At 35.9% G+C, this 12,093-nt stretch overlaps 1 protein-coding gene across 1 annotated transcript; it reads left to right on the top strand.

Annotated features, from left to right (window-relative positions):
- Positions 1-7,537: 7,537 nt before the first annotated feature.
- Positions 7,538-8,260, top strand: LOC131874057 (uncharacterized). The gene has a single exon (XM_059217275.1). It carries the CDS (start codon positions 7,538-7,540, stop codon positions 8,258-8,260), a length of 723 nt encoding a protein of 240 aa, XP_059073258.1.
- The last annotated feature ends 3,833 nt before the right edge of the window (positions 8,261-12,093 follow it).

The following is a 12,093-nucleotide window of genomic DNA, read 5'->3' as shown; positions in this document are numbered from 1 at the left end:
TGGGGATGACATACTGTCTCCAATCCTTTAGCTTTTGTCTTTTGAAAAATTGACAGACAGTGAAGATGATAATTCTCGATATAGGATTGTTTTGTCTGATGGCACGCACATGCAACTGTCGATCCTACCGCCAAAGTATAGTGACTTGTTGCTATCAAATACGTCAAAGATAGGTTTTGTGCTTTCGTTGGCATCTTATGCTTGTAGAAATGTTTGGAACACAAGGTAGGGTTTTCTATATGTTCTCATAGTTAGTTGTTGCCTTTTAGAATGTTCCTTTGCACACCATGTTGATTCTTAAACTTGTTCTTTTTCTTGTTTAACAGGGTTATCATAATATTCAACCTTGTTGTCAAAATTAAAAATTCAGCATTGTTTGGAAAACCTAGGTACCTATTTAAAGAGCAGGAACAACAAATGTTAGGTAGAGACACATCTCCCACATCTAAACGTTCCCTTAAATTTGGAATACACATGCCACCTGTGCAACGCGAAACCTCTGATAATATCAGCCCCATAAAAGCCTTGAACCCCTTTCAGAATAAATGGTCAATAAAAGGTCGTGTCACAAACAAGAGGAAGATACATCACTATAGTTCACCAAAATCCATTGGGCAAGAATTTAGCTTTGACAAGATAGATGTTGAAGGTACCGAAATAAGAATTACTTGCTTTGGTGACATAGCAGAGATGCATTATCATAGGGTTGAACTAGGAGCATATTATTGTCTGTCAAAAGGTACTGTTAGGGAAGCCAAGACAAAATGGAATAAACTTAACAGTCATCTTGAGATTACTTTGGATCATAATTCAATATTGAAGTGTTGTGATGCAACTGTTGTTGGTGAAGAAAATGCTTCACGGTTTACCCTGATACATCACATATTGCAGCAACAACACTTTGGTTGATGTTATTGGTGTTGTGGTTAATGTTGGAGAATCATCAATAATTTGTAGAAAAGATGGCACCACAGTAAAAAAGAGGATTGTCAAAATAAATGACATGTCAAATTTTAGTATCGATGTTAACTTATGGGGGGCTGCATGGGAAGGGTTAGGTGAAGATTTGAAGAATATGCATGCAACCCAAACACTTGTGGTCCTTGTAGTCAACAATTCTCGTGTTGGTTATTTCAATGGAAAGGTGATCAACACCACTGTGGCAACCACTTTGAGTATAAACCCTTCTACCCCGGAAGCAGATTCCCTTGTATCGAGAGGAAATATTCCAACTGACCTTTTGCCACTGTCTTGTGTTGCTGGTCAACTTAACTCATCATACAGTAGAATGAAAATCACATCCATTTTAGAACGTATGAGTGTTCTCTTTGAAGCAGTTGAAACTACTATTAGAGCAGTTGTCAGATTCATAAAAACTGATTATTTTTGCTATCCTGCCTGCCCTTTGCAATTTAACGGCAAAGAATGTAAAAAAAATGCACCCAGCAGAATGATAATGTCTAGTTTTGCTCTAGATTCCAAACTCATGTGTCAGAATGCAATTACAAATACTTATTGCAGATCATGCTTCAAGACCATACATGCTCTCTTTGGGCTACTGCCTTTGATGAAATTGGCATAAATCTATTAAACATATTTGCCAAGGACCTTTACATGTTGCAGTATGATTTGACTACAGCCAAAACCCCTCAGTGTATTATCAAAGATGTAGTCTTATCATCCTTCATTTTCACACTCTCTATTACAACAAACATGTACAATTCACAGACAAGGCTCAAAGCGACAATCACTAAAGCAATGACTGTGGTTGGTTGGTCGGTGGTTTTCCCCTCCCTTTAACAAGCGGAACTAAATTGTTGAATGGGATTTATATTGACACTATGCAAACTTGTGCTTTCCTTGGTTGTCCAAAACTTTGCAATTTTGTATTGCCTTTTGTTCTACTACAGATTTTGTTTATAGAGGCAACAACACAATACTGTAGAGTTGTACCTCTCCATGCATATATACTCGTGTGTATTTTTTTCAATTATCCATCTAAACACATATAACTACTTGTTGTGTGACTGTCTACAAACTCTTATGTATATTTAACTGTGCTTGATATTGTCTATCTCTTCCTATACACAATTTTACCAACCTCTTTCTTTGAAGTCATATCTACTTGTATATGTGTTGTCCTTGATTTTGGCTATGTCTTTCTATACAAAAAATTACTTGTGTCTTTCTTTCAAGTCATATATACTTATATGTGTGCTTTTGTCCTGTTCTAACTCTTTGTGTATTTGCAGAAAAACAATGTACCTTCTTATGGTTGTACCTTTATAATACTAAAAAAAACCATGTTGCCTATTACGCTCTTTGCCAAGCATGACATTTCCTTCCCTTGTATTGATCTATGGAACTGCAATTGACTTTGTCCGTCACAGAGCATATACATCTATAGATATGTATCTTTTGTTTCTAATGGAATCTTCAACACAATACTATAGATGTGTGCATGTATATGTATATATAGTTGTATATTTTATTGTTAATTATCCATCTAATCACAAATAACTACCTACTGTGTGGCTACCTACAAACTGTTATGTATATTTAAATATGGTTGATTTTCTCTATGTCTTACTTACACAATTTTACAAGTCTGATTCTTTGAAGTCATAGATACTTCTATGTCTGCTGCACTTGATTTTGTCTATTTCTTTCTGTACATATTTTAACATGTGCCTTTGAAGTCGTATATACTTATATGTGTGTTGTTGTCCTATTTTGCCGCTTTCATATTTTCTTTCCTTGTATTGTTATGTAGAACTACAATTTACTTTAATTCGATGTAACTAGATATATATGGATCTGTATATTTCTGCATTTCTTTTTTCCTGCCTATGCTTACAGACATATAGACTAGTATGTATGCTTCTAGAGTATTTGTTCAATTCCCTTGCACAACAAAAAAAGGGAACTACATTTCTCACCTTCTCCTAAAAAAAAAAACAGCTCACAAATAGACAATAATTACCTGTTGTGGTTCTTTAAATTTTATATTTGCCACTTAAATAAATAAAAAACCTCACATATTCATAACACTAAAATAATGTGTATATATATAAATATATAAACATGTGTGTGTGTGTGTGTGTATATGTGTCCAGATATATGCATAGCTATATACATATATGCCTCTCTGTGTGTGTGTTTATGTGTCCATTCCTATATGTGTATGTACACACACACACACACACACATATCGTCAATGCACTGATAGTACTTCTTCACCATTGTGCATTTTCCCGAGATGCACAATCCCATTTTGTTGAGTTTCATTATAAAACTTCAATGTTCGCTTCAATCGACGGTGGAGGGTGGAGAACCGTTGGCAGGGTTTTGGGGTTCTACCGTTTGGAGCTTTCCATTGTAAACATAAAAAAACAACACATGCATATAACTATGTGCATGTATATGTTTGTGTTTGTGTATGTTTTTATGCTTGTGTGTTTGTATTTGCCTACATACATATACACATCCATGCATACATGCATACATACACACACATATGTATCTATATATATAGCTATATGCATATATACCTGTGTGTGTGTGTGTGTGTGTGTGTGTGTGTGTGTGCATTTGTGTGTACCTGTGTTTGTTTGTCTACTCCTATATATGCATGTACTTACATACACACTACACACACACATATAGAATATATATTCTCCAAACACCAAGAGTTCTTCTTCACCATTGTGCAATTGGTCGAGATGCACAATTCCCTTGCATTGACTTCGGTTGTACTAAATCAACGCTTGCTCCAATCGGCAGTGGAGGGAGGAGAATAATTGGCAGGGTTTTGGGGTTCTACCGTTTGGAGCTTTTCCCTGTTGACATGAAATACAACACATGTATAGCTATAAACATGTTTATGTATGTGTTTGTGTATGTTTTTATGCCTATGTGCATGTGTGTGTGTACATACATATGCACACCTATACATAAAGACACACACACACACACACACACACATTTATATATATTGGCAAAACAACAATAGTATTTCTTTAGCCTTCTACATTCAACCCAGATGCATAATTCTCCTCCAATCAATGCAATTGCAAACAATAACAACAATACTCCCATGTGTGTGTGTGTGTGTGTGTGTGTGTGTGTGTGTGTGTGTCTGCACATATGTCTATACCTACATACACATATATGTTTCAACATCTATCTTTGTATGTCTAACTCTATTTAGCTGCCTCTGTATGTATGTATCTGTGAATCTGCATACATACATACATACATATATACAAACGTACACAAATACATATATATGTATATATAAATATATACACATATATATGAAATCCAACATTTGCTCCAATCGGTTGTGGAGGGTGGAGAACCATTGGCAGGGAATTGGGGTTTTGTCGATTGGAGCTCATTTAAACACACATCAAACATCTGCTATAACACACATGTGCAATGGTTTATCCATTCATGCATAAGTTTGCATATATTGATAGCTATATATATATGCATGCATGTACTATTACAATCTACTAACAAACAATGTATTAATTTAACCATGTCCTTCATATAATGCTACATATCTATATGTATACATATACATGTGTGCATACCTATATACATATTTATTTCTCTTTGTATATCAATGTGTGTTTATTTCATTCAACTATGTCCTTGATACAATGGTACATATCTAAATGTATAAATATACATGTCCGCATACCTATATACATATTTATCTCTCTATGTCTATCAGTGTGTGTTTATCTATATAGCCTTGTATATGTACATATATATACACATACATACATACAAACATGCATAACCATATATATAGCATTCTGCATCTTCACAAATTTCAAAAAGATTAAATACTAGTTGAACATCTTCAAAATTGCCTACTCATTGGACATCCACACTTTGCTTCCGATGATTGAGATTAACAAATTCATCGTCCCCCTCCCATTTCACGATGCATTGTGAGCATGGAATGTCTTTGATTTGCCACACGTGCACCAACTTGTGAAATGCCCTTCACTTTTATGTATATTTCCATATGTATATATGCATTTATATCATGTTGCAAAGTTCCATACTGGTACATACTCATTTATGTGTCAAACTTATTACATAAACATACAAATGCTTGTATGCACATATGAATATATCTTGCTTCCATTCTATGTACTATTGCAAACATATGTATACACCTCTAATATTGTGATTCTTAATTCTCCATTCAAAAACTAATGCACTCTAGCTATTAAAAAACTATGCAATACTAATGCAGGCCACCGCAGAAGACTTCAATATAAATAAAGCTAAAAGAAGTCAACAAAATCGTCATTATTACATAAACTACAAAGAACAAATTTTGAAAAAATGCCAATTGACACGAGCCCACTCCCAAATGCTCTGCCCTTTACAAACACCATGTGAACCCATTGCAAATAAAAACCCATGGCTAGCTATATCAAATGAAACTGCTGCCATGCAACATATAATGCTCGACATTACTTCAGCTGAATTCCATGGAACCCCCTTGTGTTCTATGAAAAGGCATAAAACAGATCCAACACAAGGATCTCACTTTGCCTACAACGATATAATCTTGCAGAATAAAAATCCACAACAATCTGCGATAGATTGCTTTTTTGCTATTGAATACATTTAGGCATTGAAATCTTTCTGCAAACGCATTGATTCTTTGTCAATACTTCAAACATGTAGCATTTGTAAAGAAAGCTATATTGGAATGCTCATTCACAAATGCCACCCACAAATTATTTGTTCAAGATGCTTTGCTGAAAGAGGTGTTCATTGATTCTCTTTAGCTAATAACTTAGACCCAGGTGAACAACTGCTTGTCTTAAAGAAGCTTATGCAAGTGGAGGAGATGCTTATTGCTCGAGTGTCTCCTATTTTGTAAGTCACTCATGCAAGAGGTGGCCAGTACAAATACTCTGGCCACACTATAAGTTTCCCGCAGGACATCTCTGGAATTGCAAAGACTTTGCCGCAAAAATTATAAGACTTAGAAGTCTTCATTATTTGAAGAAACAATATTCATGGCACCAAATATGACTGCTATGTAAATAAATTCCTTGTTATTGATGCATTGACTTATAAAATCCAACATGACCAGTACTACAAGGAAGTTATCATAGATTTCGATGTTGTCAACTTTCTTCCCGATGTTACAACAGATGCATCAAGCATGTTGCATACATTGAAGACAATGACGAAGAAACAGATGTTCCCCTACCATCAGATTGTTCTGCCACTTGTGATGACTATCCAACAGAAATTTCATCTTCCTTCATACCAGCAATGTCGGCTGCAGCTCATGAACTAGAGTCCATAAAAGCCACATTGCAGCTACATGATACCGAGGATAATGTTTTGCCTTGGCCTCAGATTGACTCCTCACTGATAAATGAATATAACATTGAAGGTTTGCTAAGCATGGCATTCCCTTCGCTCTTCCCGACTAGTGTTTCCCTTCCGTTGCAGCCACGTACCAAGCATGTTCACTTGCATGAATATGCACTCCACTTGATAAGATACTTTGACTAGAGATTTGGACAACATGTTAGGTTTCACTATTACATTTATAATTTAATTATACGACACCGTTCCCAACAATCTACAGTTGTCTTTATCAAAACTAATATAGAGGATGACTTTCCCAACAATTTGCATGCATTGCATGAATGCTTGCATGCCACACCCGATGAGTAGTTGCCAAAACAATTGTTTCGCTTTGGCTCATCCCTTAGAGGGACCCGAACATATTGGAATAAATCTCGAAAAGACCTCACATCAATGATTTCCCAATTGGGAATGCCAACCCTTTTCTTCACATTGAGTTCAGCTAATACTAAATGGCCTGACCTCCATAGTCTCTTCCATGGAAATAATGGTCAGAACATTCAAACCACAAGAAAAGAACTTGTACAAAATGTGGTACGCAATCCACACATAACAACCTTATACTTACACAACAAGATTCACAATATTTCGAGAAGAAATCATTCAAAAATTGTTCAAAGCAAAAGATCATTGGTACAAATATGAATGGCAGCATTATGGATCAGGGCATATTCATGGTTTTCTATGGCTTCCTGGTACACCAAATATGGACATCATTGATTGGACTAATGACGATGAAGTCCACATGGCTAAAACTTTTTTGAACACATATGTGTCTTATTGGAACCCTTGCAGCGTTGTTGATTGAACTAATGCACTTTGCTACACTGCAATGTATGATCCATGATTAGCTAATACAACAAAGATTTTCTCAATGCCCCCTGTAGTGGATTGTGAGGCATTAGTAAATAATTTACAAAGACACACAAAATGCACAAAAAATACATGTCTTAGGAAAAAAGGGAGTTCATTACAATGTCGTTACAAGGCTTAGTGGCCTGAACAAGAGAAATCTACATTAGCCCTTGATAGTGATAAAAAACCATGCTATACAGCTGCAAGAAATGATGACCACTTGAATATTCACAACCCTTGTATGCTTTCAATCTGGCGTGTTAATATGGATTGCCAACTTGTAATGTCAAGAAAAGTTGTGCTACAATACATTTCAAAATATGCTTCAAAATCCGAAAAAAGATCAAAATCTTACACTGAAATACTCGAAATTATTGTCAATGCAAGTGAATCTGAAGATACTATCCTGTCTACATACCAGAAATTTATGATGCGCATAATAGAAAATTGTGATATTAGCGCACAAGAGACTTGTCACATGCTGCAAAAATTGTCGCTCATTAGTTGTAGCCGCCAATTTTTATCTCTTAATGTTACTAAAAAAGCACTACACTGTATCACAAAAATAGATAATGAAACTGACCTGCCAAGTAGTTATATCCATGCTTACATGCATTGCCCTTCTAGCTTAAATACAACAACACTCCTTCAATCTGCACGGGACTTTTCATATGCTCCACAGCGTAAAAAAGCAAAGTGGCAACTTAGAGAGCAAAAAGCTATTGTAAATGTATATCCACATTTCCCGGAACCTCCCATTGAAGATAGTCAAGAGTTTGAGCTTTTCTGTTGGTCTGAACTCTTACTGTACAAACTGTTTCGTGACATAGCAATAGAAATAGGAACTTCTAAAGAACAAGTTATAGCAAATTGGAAAGACTTCAGTTCAAACGGCTTCACTCGCTTGTACGATACCCACCTCATCCATGCCCTTCCACCTCAAGATGCAGATGATAGTGACAGTAATGATTGTGAACATCAAGAATAATCAAATCTACATGAGTGGGAATTCCTCTCATAGATGGGAGCCACAAATGAGTTAGCCAAAAATAAATTACAAATGTTAGGATGATGTGACTATGATATTAGCTACTCATGATCAACAATTGGAGTCTAACGTTGCCCAATTCATATCTGCAAGTAAATCACAATTTCACCCCCATCTGTTCCAAGTCCCACCCATTGACAGTGAGGAATTCCATCTCTCCTCTCAACAAAAACTTGCACTTGACATAATTCTACAACATCATTCTCAACAAGCTGGAACAATACCTCTTAGAATGATTGTTCAAAGAACAACAGGCACTGGTAAATCATTCTTAATACATTGCATCAGACAAAAGTTGAATGTCTCCACAGTAATTCAAGGAAATCCATTGTTGGTTCTTGCTCCTACAAGTGTTGAAGCATATAATATTCAAGGAACAACTCTTCATTCAAGCCTTTGAATCCCTATTAAAAAAATGCATCCTTTGACATGTCAAGAATTGTTCACATTCCAAGAGCATTTCAGGCATGTTAAATATATTCTAATAGATGAAATGAGATTTTTAGGCCCAAAATTCCAGTTATGCATTCTAACGACTTCACTTCCATTGCAGAGGTAAATACTTTCATACTATAGATTCATCTTCGTTGTTTTCTGTACTCCAATCTCTGCGTTGTTTTGCTTAGTTTGTTTAGCTTGGCAATAGTTTTGTGGTTTTTAGCCTTTTCTCATAAGAGCAGGGTATGTGTTGTGAGTCCAAGATTGTAAATTGAGGCCATGATTGGGAAGAATTAAAAGGGTGGTTGAAAGTTGTAAATACTGTGGAAAGTTGCTCGATGTTGTAAAACTTATCGATATTGTCAAAATTGTCAATGTTGTCAAAGTTGTCAAGATGTAACAAATGTTGTCAAAATTGTTGAGATTGCAAAAAATGCTAGTTCAAATGTTTCATTCAAGTGGAAAATAACTTGTGATTCCATCAAGAATTGCAAGCGTTACATGCATCCTTGATATCAATTGTTCAAAATTTGTTTGAAATTTTATTACAAAATGTTGAAATGTTGCATTTCTAATTTGAAGTGTTGAAATTCTTGCAATTTGCATAAGAAAATGTATGACAATGGTCAATTTTTCAAAAATGTTGTTGGGGGTTGAAACTATGCCATCCACCTTGATACAATACAACGGAACTTTAACCCAAGTCCACCAATGATATTTTGATGAAAACTTTGCACTAAGTTGAATGTCAGCCTTCACTGTGAATGCAAACCAGATAAAAGTAGATAAGAACAAACAAAATCAGATGCAAAAAATCATTTCTAATGCAAATCAAATCAACTATAAGCAGAAGTAGAGCAGATCTAAAGCAAATTAGAGGTAGATCACATCAGAATCAAAATCAAAATCAGAGGCAGAGCATATAATAAGAGGCTACAAATTTCATAAGAAATGAGTACAGATTCATCAAGGGGTTCTAAATTGCATCAAAAGGCAATGTGAACCTGATTGCGAGATACTGAAATGATGGATCAACGTTCAATGCAATGGTTTAGGGGCAGTTTTCCAGAATTCAGTGGTGCATTTCCAGAATCTAAAAAAAAAATCCACATTTCCAAGCCTAAAGTGTTATTTTTAGATTTTGGAATTATGAAGTGTAAATTTATAATCATCCATTCTATAATATTCTGATTCAAAATGTATTTGTTTTTCCAGTTTGATGTGAGGCATTACAACATCAAAATGTTCAAGGATTCAATATTGTAAACAGATTGAGGTCAAACTCCAAGCCCTCTGCTGCTGGTCGTTTTGTTACAGCTTTTGGATATGCACTTGAAAGGTATCCCATACATGCTAAAATTGGAAAGGATGTCACTCAAATTGGTAGCTCTCAACCTGCCTCTCTTCCTCCTGCTTCTCGCCCAGGAACTACCCTCTCCAAAAAGGTTTTTGTTGGAACAACCATCTTTAGGTAAATAATAAGTAGATTATGGTAGAAATGGATAGTACTTTATATTGCTTTTAAGTTATTGCCTTTCTATCATATTCCTTTACCTCTGCAGGGATGGGCTATCTCGCTAGAATAGGCTATGCAGCTTGATCTTTAACAGTTCTCTCTCCCTTCACTGTTTGCTCTTTTGCTACAACCCAAACACACCCACATTCACAGTTCGTATCATACTTTCTATTTTCCCTCCATCCCTTCACCTCTTATGACATTTGCCTCCTTTCGTCTTTCTATCTAATCCCTTCTTACTACTACTTCTTTGCAAATTCACACCTTCAACAAAAATGAACATGCTCAAGCTCACTTCAACAAATGCTTTTTATTTCTGCACACCCCATTCTGGAAAAAATCCTGCCTATTGGCTTCCCATTGCACGAACTAAGAACCGTGCAACTGTTAGTTTAAATCTCATTGGGGTTTTTGTGAGATGACACGTCTCCAGTTTTGTATGAAGGGGAAGTATTGTATTAGTCTATTATATTGTAGAGTTGTGCAAGATGTGTGAAAATTGGACACAAGGTTTTTGGCTGCGAAGGTGAGGTCAAAGCCACATGCATAATGCCAGCGGAAAGGGTTTACTATTATCACTTGCTAACATGTGGGTTTTTTATGCGCAAGGAGTAGGGATTATAGTGCAGAGGTGGGTGGGAGGTGTTAGGACTGGTGTGGAGGGTTTGGCGGTAGCGGTAAATTCAAACTGTAACACATTACACAATATTTTTTTATTTCATCTAACATTTACCATTTTCTACTATGAAATTTTTAATCAATTTTGTAGCGCAGAGGTGGGTGAGAGGTGTTAAGATTTGTGTGGAGGGTTTGGTGGGAGTGGTAAGTTCAAACCCTAACACATAACACAATATTTTTTTGATTTCCTCTGACATTTACCATTTTGACTACGAATTTTTTTTATCATTTGCAACATTTAAGTAGACGTGTTAGGAAACCAAGGTTTGTTGTTTGTGTGGTGGCTGGGTGAAGAAGATATAAAGGTATGTATATTTTCCTAACCATATGTGCCAGTTTTCCGTAGTGAGCTGAGTTGTGAAAGGTGAAATGCTAATATTCTTTATTTTTTGTATGTAAAAATTGAAATGTTTTGAAAGCCTCCAATGTTTTCCTAGGCCAACAAACCATAATTCAGTTGTTTTATGTTTTGAAAGGTTGCATAATAAGGTCCAATATGTTAAGAGTTACAAAATACAGTGGCTTGCTTGCTTTAACTTTTCAATTGTTGCAATGCGTCATAATTTTTTGTGTTCCATTTCTATAGTCAGCCAATTGTGCATATGTCTTTGTGTGTGTGTGTGTGTGTTTGTTTTTCTGTCATTCTCTCTCTATATATCACACACACACACACACACACACACACACACACACACACACACACACACACACACACACACACACACACACACACACACACACACACACACACACACACACACACACACACACATGCACACACACACATAGCCAATTATATCTTGCATAATCAATTATGTTGCATAATTGGTTGTAGCATGAATAGCTATGACCAGTTATGTAGCTAAATTGTAGGGTTGTTGCAACCTCCTATGGATTTTAGAGTGGATGTACACCATCCCGTATAATAGTCAGCCAATTATGCATATGTTTGTGTGTATATGTGTGTATGACATTCTCTCTCTCTATATATCATGCACGCACACACACACACACACACACACACACACACACACACACACACACACACACACACACACACACACACACACACACACACACACACACACACACACACAACATACATACATACACATAAATGTGAAAATATTTAGGCCTCCTA

This window comes from Cryptomeria japonica, chromosome 3 (genome assembly GCF_030272615.1).
Source record: "Cryptomeria japonica chromosome 3, Sugi_1.0, whole genome shotgun sequence".
NCBI lineage: Eukaryota > Viridiplantae > Streptophyta > Pinopsida > Cupressales > Cupressaceae > Cryptomeria > Cryptomeria japonica.
This window is presented reverse-complemented; position numbering and strand designations above follow the sequence as displayed.

Excerpts from the sequence above, each read along its gene's own strand:
- LOC131874057 (XM_059217275.1), top strand. The coding sequence starts at position 7,538 with ATGGATTGCCAACTTGTAATGTCAAGAAAAGTTGTGCTACAATACATT.